This window comes from Xenopus tropicalis, chromosome 7 (assembly GCF_000004195.4).
Source record: "Xenopus tropicalis strain Nigerian chromosome 7, UCB_Xtro_10.0, whole genome shotgun sequence".
Classification (NCBI taxonomy): domain Eukaryota; kingdom Metazoa; phylum Chordata; class Amphibia; order Anura; family Pipidae; genus Xenopus; species Xenopus tropicalis.
The window spans coordinates 7292048-7315629 of NC_030683.2; the positions used below are offsets into that span (position 1 = coordinate 7292048).

At 45.4% G+C, this 23582-nt stretch overlaps 1 protein-coding gene across 1 annotated transcript; it reads right to left on the bottom strand.

Annotated features, from left to right (window-relative positions):
- Window positions 1-2567: 2567 nt before the first annotated feature.
- casp2 (caspase 2) lies at window positions 2568-17161 on the bottom strand. Its single transcript, XM_012953709.2, has 11 exons — window positions 16557-17161; window positions 12026-12170; window positions 10839-11012; window positions 8464-8536; window positions 8287-8375; window positions 7046-7219; window positions 6158-6286; window positions 5056-5146; window positions 4233-4379; window positions 4035-4144; window positions 2568-3895 (listed from the first exon to the last, which is right to left on the bottom strand). Exons 2-11 carry the CDS (start codon window positions 12167-12169, stop codon window positions 3761-3763), a joined length of 1266 nt encoding a protein of 421 aa, XP_012809163.2. The 5' UTR covers window position 12170; window positions 16557-17161; the 3' UTR covers window positions 2568-3760.
- Between the last annotated feature and the right edge of the window lie 6421 nt (window positions 17162-23582).

A 23582-nucleotide genomic window follows, 5' to 3' on the forward strand; every position in this document is an offset into this window, starting at 1 on the left:
GCCAGAACTCCGTGTCATTCCTGTCTCAGACTCTTATTTGCGTCGGCCCATAATGAGATGCCACATTTGCACAGTGCCCCAGCGTTAATAAATATCTTCCATGAGATTGCTACAGGGGGAATGTGTTCAATGCCACGTGCAGAGGGAACGTTATGGAACAGTAGAATTACAATAGGGGCACATGCTTTGTGTTGAGTGTTAATTAGGCACTCGTTATAGCAGAGAGCGATCAATACAATGTTCTTGGACTTCTTGGAGCTATCACATTTCTTCTTGGAGTTATCACATTTCATAGGTGCTTTTTAAAACGTGGATTTGAGCATAAATACGTTAACATAAGGGGGAGAGATGGGAGTTAGGGAGGCCAGTTAGTAGCAGGTTACAGTAGTCAAGTTGGGATAGGATGAGAACATGCATGAGCAGCCTAGCTGTTGCAGTAGAAAGAAAGGGACGGATATTGGCAATATTGAGAAAGAAAAAGTGACAGGTTTTGACAGTGGTAACAGGGTTGATGAGGGTGCCATCAATATAGGAATGGGGGGTATAGGAATAGGCGTAAAGTTCAGTTTTTGTTAAGTTCAGTTTGAGGTGGCGTTGGTTCATCCAATTGGAGATGGCCAGGGGGCAATTCAAGATCGGAGTCTCAGTTTCAACTGTTAATGACGGGGTCGAAAATAAAATTTGGATATCATCAGCATACAGAGGATATTTAAAGTCATATTCCACAGTGCCACTTCTCTTTCCCTTGTACTGTCACACGCTTGTGTCACATGCTCTGTACACGTTCCACATCCTTGGAGGAAGACCTCTCGGAAGAATTTTGATAAACTTTTGAAAAAAAAAAAAAAAGAAATTCAAACGCAAAATGTAGCCGGACTGATAGTCAATACGTATATGCATAATCCATCTGGCCAGAGATTGGTCGCCATATTGGCGTATTTCAGCTAAGCGTGTTTCCAATTCTGTGGATCCCATAGAGTTCAATGGTATGGCGTTTCCTCAATGTATTGGCCTTTCTGCTGAAAACCGCTAACACTGGCATCATGTGGGGGATGTCAGCGTGGGAATTACTATAGTGCATATTCCATAGGGCTTCATTTTCCTCTTTGCCTTTAAACCAGTGAAGTCCATGTAAAACTGATCACACTTACAAACATCAAGGTCACTCAAGAAGTGGATTTATGCCCAGTCTGGCCTCACCGGTGGTTGGCTGTGTTGGGCTGATTTGACTGTTTAGAGGCCATTATTTTGACTCCATAGATAGACCAATAAGTTGCAGAGTGAGTTATTATTCCAAGGCCAGCTTCTCCAAACCGGGTCTGCTTTTTCTATTTATTTCCCCTGTGCATAACACCACGAGAGCCAAACCCCCTTTGTTAGATGCTTCAATATATAAAGGGATGTGCCACACAAAAGGAAAAGAAGTTTCAAGTAGAGATGAACCAGGCATAAAAGAGAGGACCAAACTAGTTTAGGATTGAAATATGCCATTGTTCTCTTACGCTGGAGGTTTGAAAAGTTAAATTCTCTTTCAATTCGTTTAGTATTAAAATGGCTTCTAGCAATGGGTGCAAAAGGTCTCGTCTTCTGGACATAAGCAGTGAATTAAAAATACCAGGGAGGCATAAGGCGCCTGCTTCATTAATTTTGTGCCTGGCACACTGATACGGATACATCTCCATCAAGTTCAGAGAGGAGTTACCAGCATATTAACAGAAACCAAGAGCCAAACTGAAGGAACTCAGTAAAGGAGAATGGTGGAGGGACAAACGGTCCCCATTCACCTTAAGATCGAGCGAGCGGATCGTCTTCCGATATCCCCCACCTACAGATGGGAGATATCGGGAGAATCAAGGCTAATTCGATTGTTTGGCCCTGGGGCCAAACGATCGAATTATAATGACGGGTATAGGAAAAGTTGGTCTGGGGACCGCATCAACGAGCCGATGGGGTCCCCAATCAAACGATTTTTTTAAACTGCCAATTTCAGGCCAGATATCGGTTGGGCAGGCCTGTCGGTAGTGCCCATACACGGGCCGGTTAGCTGCCAAATTGGTTTAAGGGACCAATTTCGGCAGCAAAAATTGGCCCGTCTATGGGGACCTAAAGAGATCGGAAACAATTTCACAAAAGAGAGAATACAAGTTCAAATCAGGAGGCCCAGTTTAAGCAAATACATTCTGTATCAAAAAGCCATAATTTCTTATAGGGTCACAGTGACTTTCCTAACAAAATGTCGACAAGGAAAACCACTGTTCTTGAGCGGGCAGTCAGTGCCATCCCATGAATGGCCATCTTAGGGCATGCAGAAATACAATCAATGACCAATCATACATTGATCTGATGAGGTGACTTCCTTCAGAGACAGTTTGGGTTCACAAATCAGTAAAACAAGAACCAGCAATGCCCCGCAGAGCACTCTCTAAGTGGGATTTGTGAATTCACTTTTACGCATGATATACCATGCAACTAAAGCATACAGAACTGAGCAGTAATGAGACAGTTGAAAGAACAACCATACCAGTCTTGTAGTACTAAAAATGTAGAAAGAGAAAGGAAAAAAACACTTAAATCATAAAATAGAGGTTTATTGAAGTGCTGGCCTTCCATGGTATAATGGCGAGACACTCTACTGCAACAGGTCCCGCAGTGCTACGACAGAGTGATTGGCCAAGTATAAAATTTACAGTACGTGGCAGTGACAAATAACGAGACAGACCTGAGAGAGAGTCAAAGTGCAGCAAAATCATGATACTGGCAGGACGTCGGGCAGTTACAATACACAGAGAAACGTAGGGGTGTCCCAAAAGTTCTTCAGGAGTCTACCTCCTGGAGTATTATACTGCCATAGGAAATGGATCTTTGAAAATTACAGAATACACACGGCTGACATTAGGTTGAGTGGATCCTTGTTTAAAAAAACAAACAAACCACTGGCTTGATCTGAAGGGATCCTGGAACAGAAGAAATCCTCTGGATTAGAGAATACACATCTCCGGCTTTGGGCTGAGGGGATCTTGGGATAGCGGAATACATGCCTCCAGCTTTGGGCTGAGGGGATCTTGGGATAGCAGAATACATGCCTCTAGCTTTGGGCTGAGGGGATCTTGGGATAGCGGAATACACACCTCCGGCTTTGGGCTGAGGGGGTCTTGGGATAGCGGAATACATGCCTCTAGCTTAGGGCTGAGGGGATCTTGGGATAGCGGAATACACGCCTCTAGCTTTGGGCTGAGGGGATCTTGGGATAGCGGAATACACGCCTCTAGCTTTGGGCTGAGGGGTTCTTGGGATAGCGGAATACATGCCTCTAGCTTTGGGCTGAGGGGATCTTGGGATAGCGGAATACATGCCTCTAGCTTTGGGCTGAGGGGATCTTGGGATAGCGGAATACATGCCTCTAGCTTTGGGCTGAGGGGATCTTGGGATAACAAAATACACATCTCTGGCTCTCGGCTGAAGCAATATAAAAAAAACATTATACCCACTGCTGGGTTTTGGCTGAACGGATCTCAGGCAGTGGCTTTATCTTACTTATAATATGGTCCAAAATACAGTCTTTGGAATGGAAAGACATCTTGTTCAGGCAAACGTCTGCAACACCAGAAACGGTAAGGAATTTTAAAAAAGTAAAATGATCACAAATATGGAAGACGAGCAAAAAACATGTAAATCTTCTGTAAAAATAAACCATTTATATTACATTAAAAAAAAATGTACAAAAGAAGTGGCTGGTTCCTGGGCAGTAATGCCGGGGGAATCACTTGGGGGGCCCAATGCCAGGGAAGAGATACAGGTCACGGCACAATGTGCTGCAATATTCTGACATCTCTTTGCACCGGTGGAACTCAGTGCCGGGAGCATGCCCCTCGCGCTCCTTTATAAGTGCATTCACCTGAAATGAGACATATCAGTGAGAGCCTAGAACAGGAAGGTGCCTTCTGAACCAAAATTTTCATTGGCAATTTTAGATCAACAACATCTGAAGTGCCACAAAGCATGTGGGCCTTGCTACAAATGAAGCCAATACACACCTTGACCAACATGTCGGCTACATGAGTGTTTTTGGAGTACTGGGAGAACACAGAGACGAGATCCTGCACAAACCAGGAACCTCGCTTGGTGTTACGCAAGGACACGGTGCCTGGGGAAATAAATGAAGAATAAGCAGTAGAGAAATACTATTAAACTGCAGGAGCCAGACAGGGGCCCCAGCACAAACAAGAATTTACCTTTGAGACAGGCATAGGCACAGATCATGTCTGACTGTGTGGGGAGCCGGACTTTTATGTCCTCCCTGCCGGCATCGCTCTGCTCGCAGCCTGGAGAAGCCGACTGCTCTCTCCCATCCCGCTGATCCACCCCACGGTCAGCCTCCTCTGGAACACAGAGATAGGAGTTGTAACAACAAGATTCCATGGGCACCAACCAAGTCCCATAATCCCAAGGATAGCTCCACTGTGGTCATTAGTCACAGTCTCATAGGTATTGGCCAGAACTGGGATAATGATCAATCGTTACAGAAGGCAGGAATCCAGGAGTCAGTTGCTATCTTAAACAAACAGAGGGAGCTTCTATGGCTGTTTACTCAGGTATGGTTATGCTTTCTGCAGAATAAATATACCATATATACACTAGTATAAGCCGATCCGAATATAAGTCGAGGTACCTAATTTTACCTAAGAAAACGGATATGCTTTCCTATACCCAGACAGGCTTTGCAGCGCAATAAAGCTAATGAAGCGAATACGAGCGGGAATAGGGGTCTTGTGCAGGTCAGGCTTTTTTTTATTTTTAAAAAACAGCGTTTATTTCTCCTGACTCAAGTATATAGGTATTGGCCGGAACTATGCACCATGACTACCCTACACTGACAGTAACGAAGGGGTAACATTGTGCCCATACTGTGCCTCATACCACAGGCACAGTAATAGTTAACCTGCATTTCCTGCAAAAAATAAGCAGTGTTCATTTCCATAAAGAATCCCACCACTGTGAGAAAGACCCCTGTCTTGTACTGTTGGGGGGCTTCAGTGGAAAAGATACAAAGCTCACCTCCTCGGCAGGCCTGAATGAAAAACATCTTGGGCTTGTTCTGCAGCTGCGGGCAGTGAGCGTTGTCCATCGCTGTGAATACGTCCTGCAGCTACAAGACAGAGTGCAGAGGCTCAGGCACACAACCAGTCACAATATCCCTACCAACCAATTAAAGCTATCTCACACAATTCTATACCCAGGAGCTCTAGCAGACAAGCAGTTTCTGGGAAATGGGATAATGATAATTCGTTATAGAAGGCAGGAATCCAGGAGTCAGAAGACCTACATGTTGTATAAAATGGCAGCTGCTATCTTAAAACAAACAGAGGGAGCTTCTAGGGCACTTTACTCAGGTATGGTAATGCTTTCTGCAGAATAAATATAGTGTTCTATTTTGCACTGATGTGGCTAATAAAATGCCAAAATGACTTTTCCTCCTCCTTTAAAGAGTCATATTCTGAGACAATTTGCAAATGGTCTTCATTTTTTAACATTTGTAGTTTAATTATCTCACTTTTTTGTTGAGCAGCTCTCCAGGTTGGAGTTTAAGCAACTATCTGGTTGCTAGGGTCCAAATAACCTCAGCAACCAGGGTGTGGTTTGAACGAGAGACTGGAATATAGTTATAAAAAGTAAAAAATAATAAAATTGTAGCCTCACAGAGCAATAGTTTTTTTTTTTTTTACTGCTGGACTCCCATTTGAAAGCTGCAAAGAGTCAGAATAGAAAGGCAATTTAAAAAAAACTATAACAAATAATAAATGAAGACCAATTAAAAAGTTGCTTAGAATTGGCTATTCTATAACATACTAAACAAAAAATGTACTTTTTTACTTTAGCCTGTATGTTGGAGTTTGCACGTTCTATACAGACTACCTGGCAGCCAGACCAGAAGCAGCCAAACTTTGTAAAATACATTAGTGAATAATGGAAACTGCCAGCAGGGGGCAATGAAGACCTGCCATTTCTCCCAATTGCATTATGGTCACCTGAATCTGTGCAGCACAATGAGCCCAATGTTCAGAGGCAGAACATTCTCCCAGCCACAGCTATTTCTAATTTTCTTCTTCTAAAGAAAAAAAGGATACATTACACGGACAAGTAGTTTTGTTTTTGTTACCTGGACAAGTTTCCCATCTGTCCCGTACACAGCACCATCGAGCCCATGGGAAAGAACTGCAACGACACAGGAGTCCAGAGCGCTGTGAGCTGGCAGTGCAGAGAAGGCTCCAAGTTGGGACATCATGTTCTGAAATGTATACAAAAAAGCTTCAGGATATTGCAACAATACAGTAGGAGAGGTACGGCTTAGGGCAGGGTACATCAGGGGAGGTGCAGGGCACTATAAGTAAATGATCAGCACTGTCTGTTTTAGTAGCCGGGACAAGTAACTGCTACTAGTAGCTCCGTGTGTCTTAACCCTAAGAAGACACACAGCTACTAGTAGCAGCTTCTTGTCAAGGCTACTAAAACAGACAATGCTGATCATTTACTGATAATTGTCAGGGGCTGTGCTTTTTATTTTCTAGAATAAGGAGCTTTCTGAAAGAACTTGTACTAAATCACAGCTGTTTAACTATTGGCTTAGTGTGAAGACACACGGAGCTACTAAAATAGATGCTGAACATTTACTGATAATTGTCTCTACGTGTGTTTAGCAGAGGCAATTCTCAGTACTATCTATGGCAGGGGATTTTCTGGCGTTAAGTAGCTGTGACAAGTAGCTGCTACTAATTAGCTCCGTGTGTTTTCGCCCTTAGTGTTAGTTCATACAGATCCGGCCCCAAGTGAAATAACAGGGTGCAGGGACAGCGCCGGATACCAATAAGCACTGCAGCCAGTTTGAGAAATGCAGATTAGGATGAAACCAATGAAGGGGTAGCTAAATATACAGTGGTTAATTGCAGTAACGTATTAGCTGGGAGGGGCTAGACATCAGATACTGTATCTGACAGAGCTTTTATAGAGTCTAAATGAGAGGATACGGTCCATTGTACCTTGTTTTTACCTGTGCATTAAGGTTACGTCTAACTTCCACTTGAAAGCCCAAACTGCTGAATAACTTTTCCAGAGAGGCGACATCGACTTCCCCGCCGTATCTGTGATCAAGATCTTGGGTCTCAAATGCAACGTTGCTGATGATTAGGGCCCGGCCACGAGGGCAGGAATGCATTTTGTAGGCCTGGGGGAGAGAGAGGGTCCTGAGCATAAGATTAAAAGGCCAATAACTGATCAAGAGACTTTCTGCATATTTGCAATAGAAATTGGTCTTATTCATGGAACAAGGGGTCTTTATTCTGCTATGGACTGGTCAGCCACCCAGGTCTAATTCCCCCCCAGCAGCCGGTCAGCAGAACAATGGGAAGGGAGCAAGATAGCAGCTCCCAGTAGGTATCAGAATAGCACTCAATAGTAAGAAATCCAAGTCTGGCTTGGGACTCCTCCAGTTACATGGGAGTAGGAGAAACAATAGGTTAGCTGAAAGCAGTTCTAATGTGTAGCGCTGGCTGAAAGCTCAGACTCAGGCACACTTTACTGCTGCGCTGCAAGTTGGAGTGATATCACCCCCCCATCACCCCCCCCTCACCCCAGCAGCCGATCAGCAGAACAATGGGAAGGGAGCAAGATAGCAGCTCCCAGTAGGTATCAGAATAGCACTCAATAGTAAGAAATCCAAGTCCGGCTTGGGACTCCTCCAGTTACATGGGAGTAGGAGAAACAATAGGTTAGCTGAAAGCAGTTCTAATGTGTAGCGCTGGCTGAAAGCTCAGACTCAGGCACAATGCACTGAGATGGCGCCTACACACCAATATTACAGCTACAAATACATTTGTTGGTACAAGAATAAAAGGTTAAATGGCAGAGGGAATTATTTGCTGTGTAACAGTGTCATTTAGAAATAATACTGTAAGTGCCCCATAAATATCATGGCAGTACCCCTTTAATGACACTCAGACACCTTTCTTCAGCCAAAACAAAATAGATGACATTATCCAATTAATGGTATGCTTATCATACATGGTAGACAAAATCTCACCTCTACAACTGTAGACTAATTTGTTTTCCCAGAGTTTTCAGAGTGCGTGAAATAGACTGTTACAGGCTGCCACAGAACAATGCTCTATATTGGGCCTGTCTGGAGCTGATCAGGACATTGTGTACTTGAAATTCTGTTTTAAATCTCAAACATGTTCGTGATCAACAGGTCTGGGACAAAGGTTGGTAAAGGTTTGTAATGAGAGTGCCCACCTGCTGATGGTGGGAAAGGTAGAAGTCGACGCTGCATAGCTGAACTGTGCCTGGACCATCTCCATCATCAATGGACTCTTCATTGTACTCTGAGGGACACAGGGAGAGACAGACAGGAGAGTTACTAAGTGCAGCCTAGTGCTGATAAATCAAGCACAATCCGTGGAGCAGTCTCACCTCTGCAGAACTGCCTCCTGGGCCTACTGGGAGTGCTCTCCTGCACAGGTAACGGGAAGCTGCGCTCATGTACCTGGGGGTCAGAGCAAGGAGGAGAGACAGTGTTATTGGGAGGTGAACTGAACTAAACGTTTACAGAATTCTTGCCTGTGGTATCGGCACTGGGAAATAACAACTGATGTAAAACACAAAAACAAACAGTTTCTTTGCTATTTCACATTTGGGGGCTGAATTATTATAAAACAATGCTTTCAAGTCACTGTATATATTAAGTAGGTTGGGCAGATGAGTTTCTAATTACTATCACTCTGCCCCACTCCTGAATCTGTCAGTATATACTAATGGCTTGTGTGCATCTAACTGCTGCCCTACCCCTTAGAAGGCAGGATAAGCCTAACATTAGCAAAAAAAAAACAAAAAAAAAAAACATTTAATTGTTATGGAATGTGACTGTGCCAACTGCAGTTTAACTGCCTGTAGTTTTTCCTGTTTGTGAGTACCAACTGCGCATTACTTTGTGTACACAGACTTGTTTCATGGAAATAACATGACTTGCATTTGCTCCCAGAAACACTGTCTTGTTTTCATTAAAGGCTGGGCCCCTACATGGAATTCTGCTTCCTCTCACTCCCACAATACAGGCAGCTCAGCATGGCTACAGGACTCACTCGCACAATACAGGCAGCTCAGTACGGCCCTGAACCCAACTGTCTCTCACTCACACAATACAGGCAGAGAAGCAAGGCCCAAAGCCCCACTGTCTCTCACTCACACAATACAGGCAGAGGAGCAAGGCCCAAAGCCCCACTGTCTCTCACTCACACAATACAGGCAGAGGAGCAAGGCCCAAAGCCCCACTGTCTCTCACTCACTCACACAATACAGGCAGAGGAGCAAGGCCAAAGCCCCACTGTCTCTCACTCACACAATACAGGCAGAGGAGCAAGGCCCAAAGCCCCACTGTCTCTCACTCACTCACACAATACAGGCAGAGGAGCAAGGCCCAAAGCCCCACTGTCTCTCACTCACTCACACAATACAGGCAGAGGAGCAAGGCCCAAAGCCCCACTGTCTCTCACTCACACAATACAGGCAGAGGAGCAAGGCCCAAAGCCCCACTGTCTCTCACTCACACAATACAGGCAGAGGAGCAAGGCCCAAAGCCCCACTGTCTCTCACTCACACAATACAGGCAGAGAAGCAAGGCCCAAAGCCCCACTGTCTCTCACTCACACAATACAGGCAGAGGAGCAAGGCCCAAAGCCCCACTGTCTCTCACTCACACAATACAGGCAGAGAAGCAAGGCCAAAGCCCCACTGTCTCTCACTCACACAATACAGGCAGAGAAGCAAGACCCAAAGCCCCACTGTCTCTCACTCACACAATACAGGCAGAGGAGCAAGGCCCAAAGCCCCACTGTCTCTCACTCACACAATACAGGCAGAGGAGCAAGGCCCAAAGCCCCACTGTCTCTCACTCACACAATACAGGCAGAGAAGCAAGGCCCAAAGCCCCACTGTCTCTCACTCACACAATACAGGCAGAGAAGCAAGGCCCAAAGCCCCACTGTCTCTCACTCACACAATACAGGCAGAGAAGCAAGGCCCAAAGCCCCACTGTCTCTCACTCACACAATACAGGCAGAGAAGCAAGGCTCAGAATCTCACTGTTACACACTCAATACAAGCACCTCAGAACTCCACTGGGCTGGTAACAGAGGCATTTAGCAGGGATGCTCAAAATTACAGCCGGGGAGCTGAGCTGTGTTTTCATTAGAGTGCATGCAAGCAACAGGGTTTGGCTGCTTAGCTGGAAAGGAAATCCGAAAGCTGGCAGGGAAACAAAAAAAGCTGCCAAAGGAAAAGAAACAAAGCATTGTGGGCTGTGTGTGTGGCTTACACGAGAGAGCACCACTAGCTGGATTTCTTGTCTGGCTGATGGCAGAAAGGTGGCTTAAGGTTTCATCTGGTTGCAAGCTGAGAATTTTCTAAATCAAATTAGTTGGTTAGGCCAAAGCATGTGCCTGGAGTCATTCCGTAACCCTAGGGAAGTCATGGCCCGGAGCCCAGGCTCTGTTTGCTCCATACAGATCTGTGCAGACAATTCTCTTTTCTTTGCAAGGAGTAAGAAACGGGCCTGAAACCAACTGTTACGGCAAGTTGCCAGTTATTATACCATTAAGTATTTTAGGGGCTGTAACATTTGGGCTTAACTGTGTATCCAATGATGTGCCAGTCTTCTCCGTCACTGGCAATTTTAGGGTGTTCAGAGGTCACATGATTTCAGCAGTCTGTTTATTTACACTACATGGCAGAGAATGGGTTTCAAGCTCAGGAAACCTTAACAGGCCCATATCTGGTTACCCCATACTCACTTCCGGCGTAACAGACTCCATCTGCTGCTGCTGCGCCTCCTCCTCTAGCTGTTCAGCTAAATGTCTCTGGCCTGTGGCGTGCAGAGCATTGCAGAACTCTGAAAATGCACGTGGGCCCCTTTTAGGAAGCTGGGTCAGTAAGGTGACATTTTGCTTATATTCACTGCGGTGAGCCTGAGGGACAGAGAAGGTAGGTATTAATGTCATTATCACATGTAATACAAACAGAATAAACCAAAACACTATCCTGAGTTTGCTCATAGCCTGTACCGAGAGATTCCATAAAACTATGGCACATAGGGATTTCCCTGTACTAAGCACAATTCAGCAGGAACAGCCCCCTAAGTTTGCTCATAGCCTGTACAGAGAGATACCATAAAACTATGGCACATAGGGATTCCCTTGTACTAAGCACAATTCAGCAGGAACAGCCCCCTAAGTTTGCTCATAGCCTGTACAGAGAGATACCATAAAACTATGGCAGCATATGGGATTCCCCTGTACTAAGCACAATTCAGCAGGAACAGCCCCCTAAGTTTGCTCATAGCCTGTACAGAGAGATACCATAAAACTATGGCACATAGGGATTCCCCTGTACTAAGCACAATTCAGCAGAACAGCCCCCTAAGTTTGCTCATAGCCTGTACAGAGAGATACCATAAAACTATGGCACGTAGGGATTCCCCTGTACTAAGCACAATTCAGCAGGAACAGCCCCCTAAGTTTGCTCATAGCCTGTACAGAGAGATACCATAAAACTATGGCACATAGGGATTCCCCTGTACTAAGCACAATTCAGCAGGAACAGCCCCCTAAGTTTGCTCATAGCCTGTACAGAGAGATACCATAAAACTATGGCAGCATATGGATTCCCCTTTACTAAGCACAATTCAGCAGGAACAGCCCCCAAAGTTTGCTCATAGCCTGTACAGAGAGATACCATAAAACTATGGCACATAGGGATTCCCCTGTACTAAGCACAATTCAGCAGGAACAGCCCCCTAAGTTTGCTCATAGTCTGTACAGAGAGATACCATAAAACTATGGCACATAGGGATTCCCCAGTACTAAGCACAATTCAGCAGGAACAGCCCCCTAAGTTTGCCCATAGCCTGTACAGAGAGATACCATAAAACTATGGCAGCATAGGGATTCCCCTGTACTAAGCACAATGCAGCCCCTCTCACCATGATGGTACTGTGCATGATGGGAGTCAGAATGCCACTGGACACGAGATGTTCAACCAGTTCCTCGATGATCATATCATGAAGCAGAGTAACCCGCAGCCGCTGCAGAGCATCTTTGTGGTGTTTCTGCATCCCTCCCAGCATCCTGAGGGGCACAAATACACATAGGGTTGAATATACAGACAGAGAGTTAATATAATGACTAAAATAACATTTATAGGAGAGGATCTAAACAGAAAGTAATAAAAAGTAACAATAACAATAAAACTGGAGCCTCACAGAGCAATAGCTGTTTGGCTGGCGGGGTCAGTGACCCCCAGTTGAAAGTTGGGAAGAGTTAGAAGAAGGAAATAATTTAAAAATGATAGAAAAAAAAAAATACTGAACACCAATTAAAAAGTTGCTTAGAATTGGCCCTTCTATAACATACTAGAAGTAAACTATGAAAGATGAAGCTACCTTTTAATGTATTTTTTTTTTTTGTGGGGAGTTCTGGTCACACTTTCTTTAATCTCCCCCCCCATCATTATTCAGTGCCACATACCAGGAAGCATCTCAGTCTGACACAGAGCCTTACAGAAACAAGAGATGATATAAAAGGGAAATGATATGAGCACACTATGCCTTTTATAGTTCAACCACAACACCAACCGCAGGCATGTTCACTTCCCCCCCCTGCGAGCAGTGTGACCCCAGATGGACTGAATATGAACACAGCATCCATGATGGTCAATGACCCCCCCTTTAAAAGCTGCAAAGATTTAGAACAGGGCAAATAGATGGAAAACTAATAAATACTGACCAACTGAAAGTTGCTTAGAATAGGCAATAGAGTAAAACAAAGAGCTGCTGTACTGGAAATGGCCTGTACCCAAGGTGTGAGTCACTGGCTGCTTTGTGTTTGTATACAAACAGCTGCTCTATGGGGAGGGAAAGCAATCAGCTCTATACGCCTTTGTTACGGGCTGGGCGCCTTTGGTTAACCAGGGGTGTCTGGGGAGGAGTCACCCTTCCCGCGGGTGCCTGGGGGGGGGGGGGCAGCCCCACCCATTGTGGGTGTGGACACCAAAGTCACCGCTCCTACACAAAGGACTTGAATTAGCTGTTGTTTTAATGGCAACTATTTGTCTTTTCTTAGAATGTGTTGCTGGTAATACCAGGAGGGTCTAATAACAGAGAGATGATATTACATGTGTTACGGTGGCCATACACGCGATGTCGCCAAGCGAGCAGATCTTCTCCCAATATCGCCCCCTACGGGTGGGGCGATATCGAATTAGAACAACGGGTATAGGCTGGTTTGGGGACCGCATCAACGAGCCGATGTGGTCCCTGATCCGACTAATTTTTAAACCTGCCCGATCGAGATCTGCCGATTTCAGGCCAGATATCTGTCGGGCAGGCCTGTCATTAGTCCCCATACACAGGCCGATTCCAGTTGCTGATATGGGTCCCTTAGACAGATTCGGCAGCTAATCGGCCCGTGTATGGGGACTACCAACAGGCCTGCCCGACCGATATCTGGCCTGAAATCGACCAGATCTTGATTGGGAAGGTTAGAAAACCTAATCGGATCGGGGACCGCTTCGGCTCGTTGATGCAGCCCCCAGACCAACTTTGCCTATGCCCATCATTATAATGACCCCAGGGCCAAACGATTGAATTATCCTGGATTCCCCCAATATCGCCCACCTGTAGGTCATCGCCTGTGTATGGGGGCCTTAAGGGACTGATATTTGGCGGCTACAATCGGCCCGTGTATGGGCACCTTAACTCATCACCTTTTGGGCCAAGCCAACACTTAAGTTACTGACATAGGGGCAGTTACCCATAGCAATCACACGTTTCATTATCTAACTGGTAGTTGGCCAATTTCAGGCCGGTTGCTATGGGCAATGGGGGATGTAGAGTTTAGCATCTGTTAGTAAAAAAGCCCTTAGATGGGGAAATAGCCATAACATACTGTAATAACCAGCATTCCCCAGAGAATCACTATGGGTGCAAAGTGCGCTCTCCCATCCTCGTATCATTCGTACACATGAAACATATTTTGGCATAAAACCCAATAGTATCTCTATCTGCGTCAGGAAAAACAACCGTCGTGTAAGAAGACGATAAGCGGCAATATATATATTATTCACTTGTATAGGGGGGTACAGCCAGGCTCTATTAAACAACCAGTACAGGTATAAATTAGTCGCCGCTACCGACTCACTAATTACCCCATGTGGCTTCCCATACAGGAACCAGTCCCATTGGCCCAGTGCCTATAGAGTATGGGTCCAGAATATCAGCCCCAGTAACAGACTCACTGGCACCATTACCTGTAACACGATGGAGCGTAAGCTCTACGGGGCAGCTGTACTGTGTATTTGTACCTATTTATGCCCATAGGAAATGTACAATTCCCCTGAAGTGTAGGGTAGCTAGGGGTACATATAAGGGTATAGGTAGGTAGGTAGGGATATTGGGGTACATACACACTCTCTCAGTAGTATATAAGGGTATGGATAGGTAGGTAGGGATATTGGGGTACATACACACTCTCTCAGTAGCATATAAGAGTATGGGTAGGTAGGTAGGGATATTGGGGTACATACACACTCTCTCAGTAGTATATAAGGGTATGGGTAGGTAGGTAGGGATATCGGGGTACATACACACTCTCTCAGTAGTATATAAGGGTATGGGTAGGTAGGTAGGGATATTGGGGTACACACACACTCTCTCAGTAGTATATAAGGGTATGGGTAGGTAGGGATATTGGGGTACATACACACTCTCTCAGTAGTATATAAGGGTATGGGTAGGTAGGTAGGGATATTGGGGTACATACACACTCTCTCAGTAGTATATAAGGGTATGGGTAGGTAGGTAGGGATATTGGGGTACATACACACTCTCTCAGTAGCATATAAGGGTATGGGTAGGTAGGTAGGGATATTGGGGTACATACACACTCTCTCAGTAGTATATAAGGGTATGGGTAGGTAGGTAGGGATATTGGGGTACACACACTCTCTCAGTAGCATATAAGGGTATGGGTAGGTAGGGATATTGGGGTACATACACACTCTCTCAGTAGTATATAAGGGTATGGGTAGGTAGGGATATTGGGGTACATACACACTCTCTCAGTAGTATATAAGGGTATGGGTAGGTAGGTAGGGATATTGGGGTACATACACACTCTCATTAGTATATAAGGGTATGGGTAGGTAGGTAGGGATATTGGGGTACATACACACTCTCTCAGTAGTATATAAGGGTATGGGTAGGTAGGGATATTGGGGTACATACACACTCTCTCAGTAGTATATAAGGGTATGGGTGGGTAGGTAGGGATATTGGGGTACATACACACTCTCTCAGTAGTATATAAGGGTATGGGTAGGTAGGTAGGGATATTGGGGTACATACACACTCTCTCAGTAGCATATAAGGGTATGGGTAGGTAGGTAGGGATATTGGGGTACATACACACTCTCTCAGTAGCATATAAGGGTATGGGTAGGTAGGTAGGGATATTGGGGTACATACACACTCTCTCAGTAGTATATAAGGGTATGGGTAGGTAGGGATATTGAGGTACATACACACTCTCTCAGTAGTATATAAGGGTATGGGTAGGTAGGTAGGGATATTGGGGTACATACACACTCTCTCAGTAGCATATAAGGGTATGGGTAGGTAGGTAGGGATATTGGGGTACATACACACTCTCTCAGTAGCATATAAGGGTATGGGTAGGTAGGTAGGGATATTGGGGTACATACACACTCTCTCAGTAGCATATAAGGGTATGGGTAGGTAGGTAGGGATATTGGGGTACATACACACTCTCTCAGTAGTATATAAGGGTATGGGTAGGTAGGTAGATAGGGATATTGGGGTACATACACACTCTCTCAGTAGCATATAAGGGTATGGGTGGGTAGGTAGGGATATTGGGGTACATACACACTCTCTCAGTAGTATATAAGGGTATGGGTAGGTAGGTAGGGATATTGGGGTACATACACACTCTCTCAGTAGCATATAAGGGTATGGGTAGGTAGGTAGGGATATTGGGGTACACACACACTCTCTCAGTAGTATATAAGGGTATGGGTAGGTAGGTAGGGATATTGGGGTACATACACACTCTCTCAGTAGTATATAAGGGTATGGGTAGGTAGGTAGGGATATTGGGGTACATACACACTCTCTCAGTAGTATATAAGGGTATGGGTAGGTAGGTAGGGATATTGGGGTACATACACACTCTCTCAGTAGTATATAAGGGTATGGGTAGGTAGGTAGGTAGGGATATTGGGGTACATACACACTCTCTCAGTAGTATATAAGGGTATGGGTAGGTAGGGATATTGGGGTACATACACACTCTCTCAGTAGTATATAAGGGTATGGGTAGGTAGGTAGGGATATTGGGGTACACACTCCCCCACTAGTAGAAAGAGTAGAACGTTACTCCTGGTTACTATGGTTACAGCGCTTGGGAATCACGGCGGGTCGGTGACGTCACACTCACCTGGCGCAGGTCCCTCAGAGAGTATAGGCTCCGCCTTCTGGGGGGCTCATTGGGGAAACCAGGGAAACACAACAGGCCCGTGTGGGGGAGGGTTCGGGCCGCTACAAGAACAGAGCATGGACCCCGGTACCGTGACCCTCCCCTCACCCGTAACACCGACACCCACACGGAACCCCGACCTTCTCCCCAGCCCAATAGCTGCCAGGCGCATGCGCGCCCCCCGGCCAATCGGAACAGCGCGACGTCACCAGGATTTCCCGGGCTTTTTCCTAATTGGTAAATTCTTATATGGGTTTCGCGGGAATTCCTCACAGAGATCCGAAACAAAACATGGCTCCTCCGGTTGTTAGCAGCCTGAGCTCGGCCGGTGAAAGGCAGGAAGTAGAGCAGAGTGAGGCAGTGGGGCACGGAGCCCCTCCCCCTCCCTACAGCCCGGAGCTGAGGGAAGCCCCGCCCCCGCCATTCAGCAGTCACACAGCCTGTCACTTGTTTCCCCTCACACCTCAGGCAGCGCAGCTCCTTTCCCCCAGTGCACACTATATACTTTTTATTGGTACTTTTTAATGTATGAATTTCTCATTACTGTGTAACAAATAAATTGGTTGATTTTATCACTGGCAGTGTTTCATGAGCGCCAACTCTTTAAGGGTTAATATATTTATATTCTGACATAAGGGATTAGGTACAATAAATGTTACTAGCTGTGGGTCCATATTGGCCTGAATTAACTCACAACATAATACAGGTATAGGACCCATTATCCAGAATGCTCGGGACCAAGGGTGTTCCGGATAAGGGGTCTTTCTGTAATTTGGATCTCAATACCTTAAGTCTACTAAAAAATCAATAAAACATTCATTAAACACAATAGGATTGTTTTGCATCCAATAAGGATTAATTATATCTTAGTTGGGATCAATTACAAGGTTCTGTTTTATTTCTACATAAAAAAAGGAAATCAGTTTTAAAATTCTGAATTATTTGATTAATATGGAGTCTATGGGAGACGGGCATTCCGTAATTCGGAGCTTTCTGGATAATGGGTTTCCGGATAAGGGGTCCGATACCTGTACCGGCAACATCCAAAGATCCATCTGGCCCCATACAGGAACATTTTACAAAAAGAAGCCTACTTGGCCCAAGGATAACTCTACTAACATATAAAGGCTGCCATTTTTGGCACCACATTAGCTGCTGCCTTGGCCATTCCAGTACTGCCCATATATAGGGCCCAAATGACAGCCTCCCCAACTCATATCCAACAGGGGAATGGGCAGTTGAGAAGTTCCAGTAGGTCAGCGGCTCATAGGCCTGTTGATGCAGTCCCCTCTCGAGGATCTACACAAACCCCTATTATGGCCATACTGCCAGTTCGGTATAGAGTACTGGCTGCAGGGCCGGATTTGTAATCCTGCCGCCTCCCTCCGAGCATGCGCACGATCGGCACACACCCCCCCCCATGCGCATGTGCGAACATGCGATCGGCACCGCCCCCTCCCCAACGTGCATGCAGGGTGTAAACATTCGCATATGGAGCAGTGGGGGAGAGGTTCCCACTGCTCCATATGGATGAAAAAGCTCAAGATTGCCGCCCCCAAATTTGTGCCGCCCTATGTGACGGGTTTATTTTAAACAATGGCGGAATTGATTTAATTTCTCTCTGATGAGATTAGGGACTGATACCCAAAGGCTCCAACATGTCTGCCCCGGCCTGATTGGTAACAGTAGGCAGATAATCCAGTTACCCTGGCACCTATACGTCTCCCCACCCCTGCATAGAAACAATAGGGGCTTGCTGGGAGAATGGGCCCACAGGGACATAAAAAGAGCCCCAAAGAGATCTTGGAAGTCAGTCTTCAGAGAGAGAGAGAGAGGAAAGGATTCCTGCACTTCGGATCAACTTCTTCAGTGATTCTTCGGCCATTATTTTCTTCAGACTGTGGATTTACTTCTGTGGGACTTTGGAACTGCCTTTTTGCTATTTTACGATTTGTCGCTGTGTGATGTCATTGGACTTTACAAAAATAAAGTGCTGGAATGCTACACGGTTTCTCTCCAGTGGTCGAGCATACGCTTGTTAGGTCATTTTCATGACACCCTAGGCCCGGGCCTTTGTGGCCTCTCCACAAATCCGGGCCTGACTGGCTGGTGTATTGGCCCAGCTGCTACGGTATTCGATGCCAAGTGCCATTGGCAGTACAGGTCACAGATCCCACTGGAGTCAGATTTAGGTAGGGGGAAAGTTTTTGTAGGAAAGGTGGCAACCTTATTTGAGGTGACGCTCCACTTGGTTAAACACAGTCTCACCTATTATGTCCCATAACAAAACAGTGCTGGAGATCCGTGTACTCCAGAGATGATTTTAATTAAAGGATAATCACAGTAGGAACTACACTGATTAGACCATGGAGTTGCTGTAATAAGCTGCACGACAAAAATATTTTGTTTGTAAAATGTCCAAATCTGAGGTATCTAAGGAGCCTTTGTTCATGACAAAGGGACGAATGGTGGAAACAGCTGGCGCCAGTCACACTATGACAAAGCATAGACTCCTCATGCACTGCCTCCACTTTCCTGTGGCTCCTCCTTGTCCTTAACCATGTCCCTATGTGAGACACAACGTTTCTGTTATTCTGGGAATACGTTATGATTTTGTTATCCTCTTAGTGATCCCCAACGAGTAGCTCAGGGCAACATGTTGCTCCCCAACCCCTTGGGTGTTGCTCTCAGTGCCCCCAAACCAGGGAGTTATGTTTGAATTCCTGACCTGGGGGCAAGTTTTGGTTGAATAAAAACAAGATTCTCTACCAAATAAAGCCCCCTGTAAGCTGATAGGGTGCATAGAGGCCCCTAATAGCCAATCACAGCCCTTATTTGGCTCCTCCATGAACTGTTATGGTGCTTGTGTTGCTCTCCAAGTCTTTTTACATTTGACTGTGGCTCCCGAGTAAGAAAGGTTGGGGATCCCTGCTCTTAGTTATATAAATGATCACAAACACCTGCCATTAATGTTTCTAATTCAGTAATTGCTGGACCAAAGCTGGATGTTTAGATAGCAACATGTGGCATATTTAGGCACAACAAGAAGGCCTTTTGGTTTACGAGAAGCTTAATTCCATATCGTGTTTAATTCATCCATGCAAGCATTCTGCCATTTTGCTAATTTGGACAAAGACTGACCCCAACCCAATCCAATTGCTTATGTTATTTGTGTCTCATGTTAACCACTAGCAGGTTCTAGAGCAGTCTAGAACACGAGGACAACGGGTAGATTTTCATGGGTGGATCTTGGAAATCCATTGCTTGCAACTGGTTTAGCATTCTGAAATACACCATGTACAATACCTAGAGAAAGTTGAAATACCTAGAACATCAAATCATACTGGGTTGATTAACTGGGGATTTCTAGGCACTCATACAGAAGCAGTTTGTCTTGAAGTTGCTGGGCTTAGATACTGCACGGTGTTTGTTCCAAAGCAATTAGGCTTGTTCCTCTGGGTGGGACACAGAAGCAGTGGTGAGGAAAAGAGGGTGGAAATAATGCTTATCCTTTCTCCCCTAGATATAGAAGTTCTGGACCGATCCCTTGGGGCCTGATCCTTCAGACTCAAGCAGTCGTAAAGGGAACCCTGTGTGAGTTTGTTGGCTCTGGGCTTTGGGCAGATAAAGCTTGTCGGTTTCCATACAAAAGCCTGTTCGGGAAAAATAATGGAAATTGCAGAAATGCAATTCCCGAAACCCAGTGTCGTCGCTGGGTTTCCGTTACGATTGCTGAAGCCTGAAGGTGGTTGGTGCCTCAAGAAGGAGGTCTTGAAGCAAATACATTTGACAACCCTTGCTCTATGGCCATAAGGTGTCATTAAAAATCTTATGTTTATGGATTAAATAGGAACACCAAATTATTTTTTATTAAAACACCAATACCTGTTGTAGAGGGATCTATAAATCTGACCTGTCAAGCATATTTTGTCAGCCCCACCTCTATGCCTCAGGATACCCTTGGTCCCGAGCATTCTGGATAATGGGTCCTATACCTGTACTTACAAATGGTGTAATACATTAGGTTAGCCCATAAAAACCACTGCATTGTCAAAGTGTGTTTGAACAGGGTTCACTGCCTGAAGAAGGCACTCATCAGTCCTTATAGAGGAGAACCCCAACTTTGTTTTCCAGGGGAACTGCATCAAAACAGCATTGATTCTGGGAAAACATAAAAACTGGGTAAGTAATATTGGAGCCCAACTGTAGTAACTCCAAAGGGTGAATTGATGTTCCCAGTGAGTTTCTATCCTCACAACTGCCAAGTCCCAACCACAGAGTGCACTTACTGTAGCTGGGGCAATTACACATAACTTTGCCAAGAGAAATATAACTTTCCATGAAGTGTATCTGCTGCTGTAAACAGGGAGGAACCAAGAAGAGAGAGCCGTGCCAGCTACATGGGCATCGGAAAAGTCTATTCTTCAGCCAAGAAATAAGAAATAGTAGGTGAGTTTTCATTCATATTCATACAGTTTGTACAACGGGGATTGGATCAATGAATGAAATGAGGGTCTCACAATCCTTGATGAATACATATGAATATGGAAGATGAAAGGAAAGAGTAAAGAAGAAAAGACTGAACAACATGTCATATTGGATATTACAGTTAGTCTGAATAATGACGTCTTTGTATAGATGATCAGTACAGGCGGTCAGTTCTTATACGTTCATAGATAAATGTATAGACAACTGGACATTGTTACAGATATTTGTGCTAATAAACTATTTCCCAACTTATGGAGTGTGCTGTGGTTCCCCGGGGGGAAGGGAATGGGGAGGCAGGAGGGGGATGTAGGGGTAAGAGGGGGCTGACTCTCATTTATGGTAGTAAAGGTCCCCATACACGGCCGATCCGCTCTCTTGGCGAGATCACCAAGTGAGCGGATCTTCCCCCGATATCCCCACCTATGGGTGGGCGATATCAGGGAGCTTGAAGTTAAAAAAAATAATAATCCGATGGGCCAAACGACTGGATTATTTAAGCGGCAATGGGGCAGTCGGTTCGGGGACCACATCAACAAGCCGATGCGGTCCCCGATCCAACTGGATTTTCTAACCTGGGCGATCGATATCTGGCCAATTTCAGGGCAGATATCGGTCGGCCAGGCCGCTCGGTTCTGCCCTACACGGGCCAATAAGCTGCCAAGTCTGTCCAAGGACCGATATCGGCAGCTTCTATCGGCACGTGTATGGGGGCCTTAATGCAGGTAAGTGTTCAGTTAGTCAAGGCGTCCATACTTTGCCAAATTTTTGGGGACATCCTCTGCTTAGGTATGTCAGGGGGTATAGGGGGACTGAGCTGTTAATTAGGTCAATGTATTGTCTTTTTGGGGGGGTTGTTCTGATTTCCATTTAAGAGTAATTAATCTCTTGGCTTGTATAAAGAGAAAGCACAATAGTGTTCTTTCAGCCAGGGCGGGAGTTCTGTCCTTCCACTTGATTTAGAAACAGTAAAGTTAGGTCTAGAGGTATTATGAGTGCCAGTAAATGGCTGGTTTCTCCAATTATTTTGGATCAACACCTTTTAATTGGAGGACATTCCCACATCATGTGTATATAGTCGCCGGGGATTGCGAGCAATTTGGGCAAATGTCGGGGATTTTTGAGTTGATTCGGTGAAGTCTATGGGGGGTTAGATAGGTTCAGTGTAAAAATCTGAATTGGATCATCTTATCTTTGGAGCTGATTAGGGTTGTGTTATAGGTTTCTAAAATTTCTGTCCACATTTCAGGTGATATCTTTCTACCATTTGTATGAATTCATATGTTTAACCCAATGGAATCCTGCTGAACACCCACCCTCTGTTTATTATTAATATTTGCTTTATACAGTCACAGCCAGAACTCCACGTCATTCCCATTTTAAACTCTTATTCGTGTTGGCCCATAATGAATGAGATGCTACAGTGTGCCAACGTTAATAACATCTTCCGTGAGAGCGCTTCAGGGGGAATGTGTTCCATGCCGTGCCGAGAAGGAACATTATGGAACAGAAGGATTGCAAAATGGGCTTTGAAATTAACTTTAGATACTCGTTACAGCAAAGTGTGACTTCTTGGAGAAATCACATTTCATGGGTGGTTATTGGTGTGGCACTCCCAGATGTATTTGGGAGTTACAGTCGCACTCACGAAGATCAGTTCATTTGGTAAGGTCATCAAAGGAGCGTCTCTGTGCCCAATATGACCTGGCTGACCAGATTGTTTGGTCAAGGAGACCATCATTTTGAACCCCACAGATAAGTTGCTGACTCATCAAGGGTAGTTGGGTTGGTAGCCACTGTCATGTATCCAACAGAGTTCACTTCTTTAGGTTTCATGCCACTGTGCATATATTAAGGTAGGGGTAGGGAACCTATGGCTCGCGAGCCAGATGTTGCTCTTTTGATGGCCGCACCTGGCTCGCTGCCAAACTTTAATAAAAAAAATAACGGGGGGCGTGACCTGTGCTCGGCGGATAGAAGACGTGTTCTAAGCCTTAGAACACGTTTTCCATCCGCCGAGCATAGGCCACTCCCTCCTCCGCATCTGGCATCCTTACTGGGTTGCACTTGAACCAGGGAACTGAGAGGGACATTGGAGCAGAAACCTGTGACAGTTCGCGCTTGAATTGAAAATAAAAGGTGGCCAATATGTCTCTGTTGGGGCTACAAAGAGAAGCCAACTGTACACTGTGCTAGGTAGCCCTCTAGTAATACCGCTAACAAGCCATATTGAACAGCTAAAGATGACACCCATCCTACCTTGCCCCCCAGCATCCGCGGGCGAACGGGCCTGAAGCCGCATCGTCCTCCACAGGTAGCCGCAAATCGAGGCCTCGGCTTCGGCCTAGCTCCCATTGGCCATTGTATGGCTCTCACGGAATAACATTTTAAAATATGTGGTGTTTATGGCTCTCTCAGCCAAAAATGTTCCCGACCCCTGTATTAAGGGATCTTCCACACAAAGGAAAAAAAAGCTTCAATCATTGCAGCTTGAGATGCACC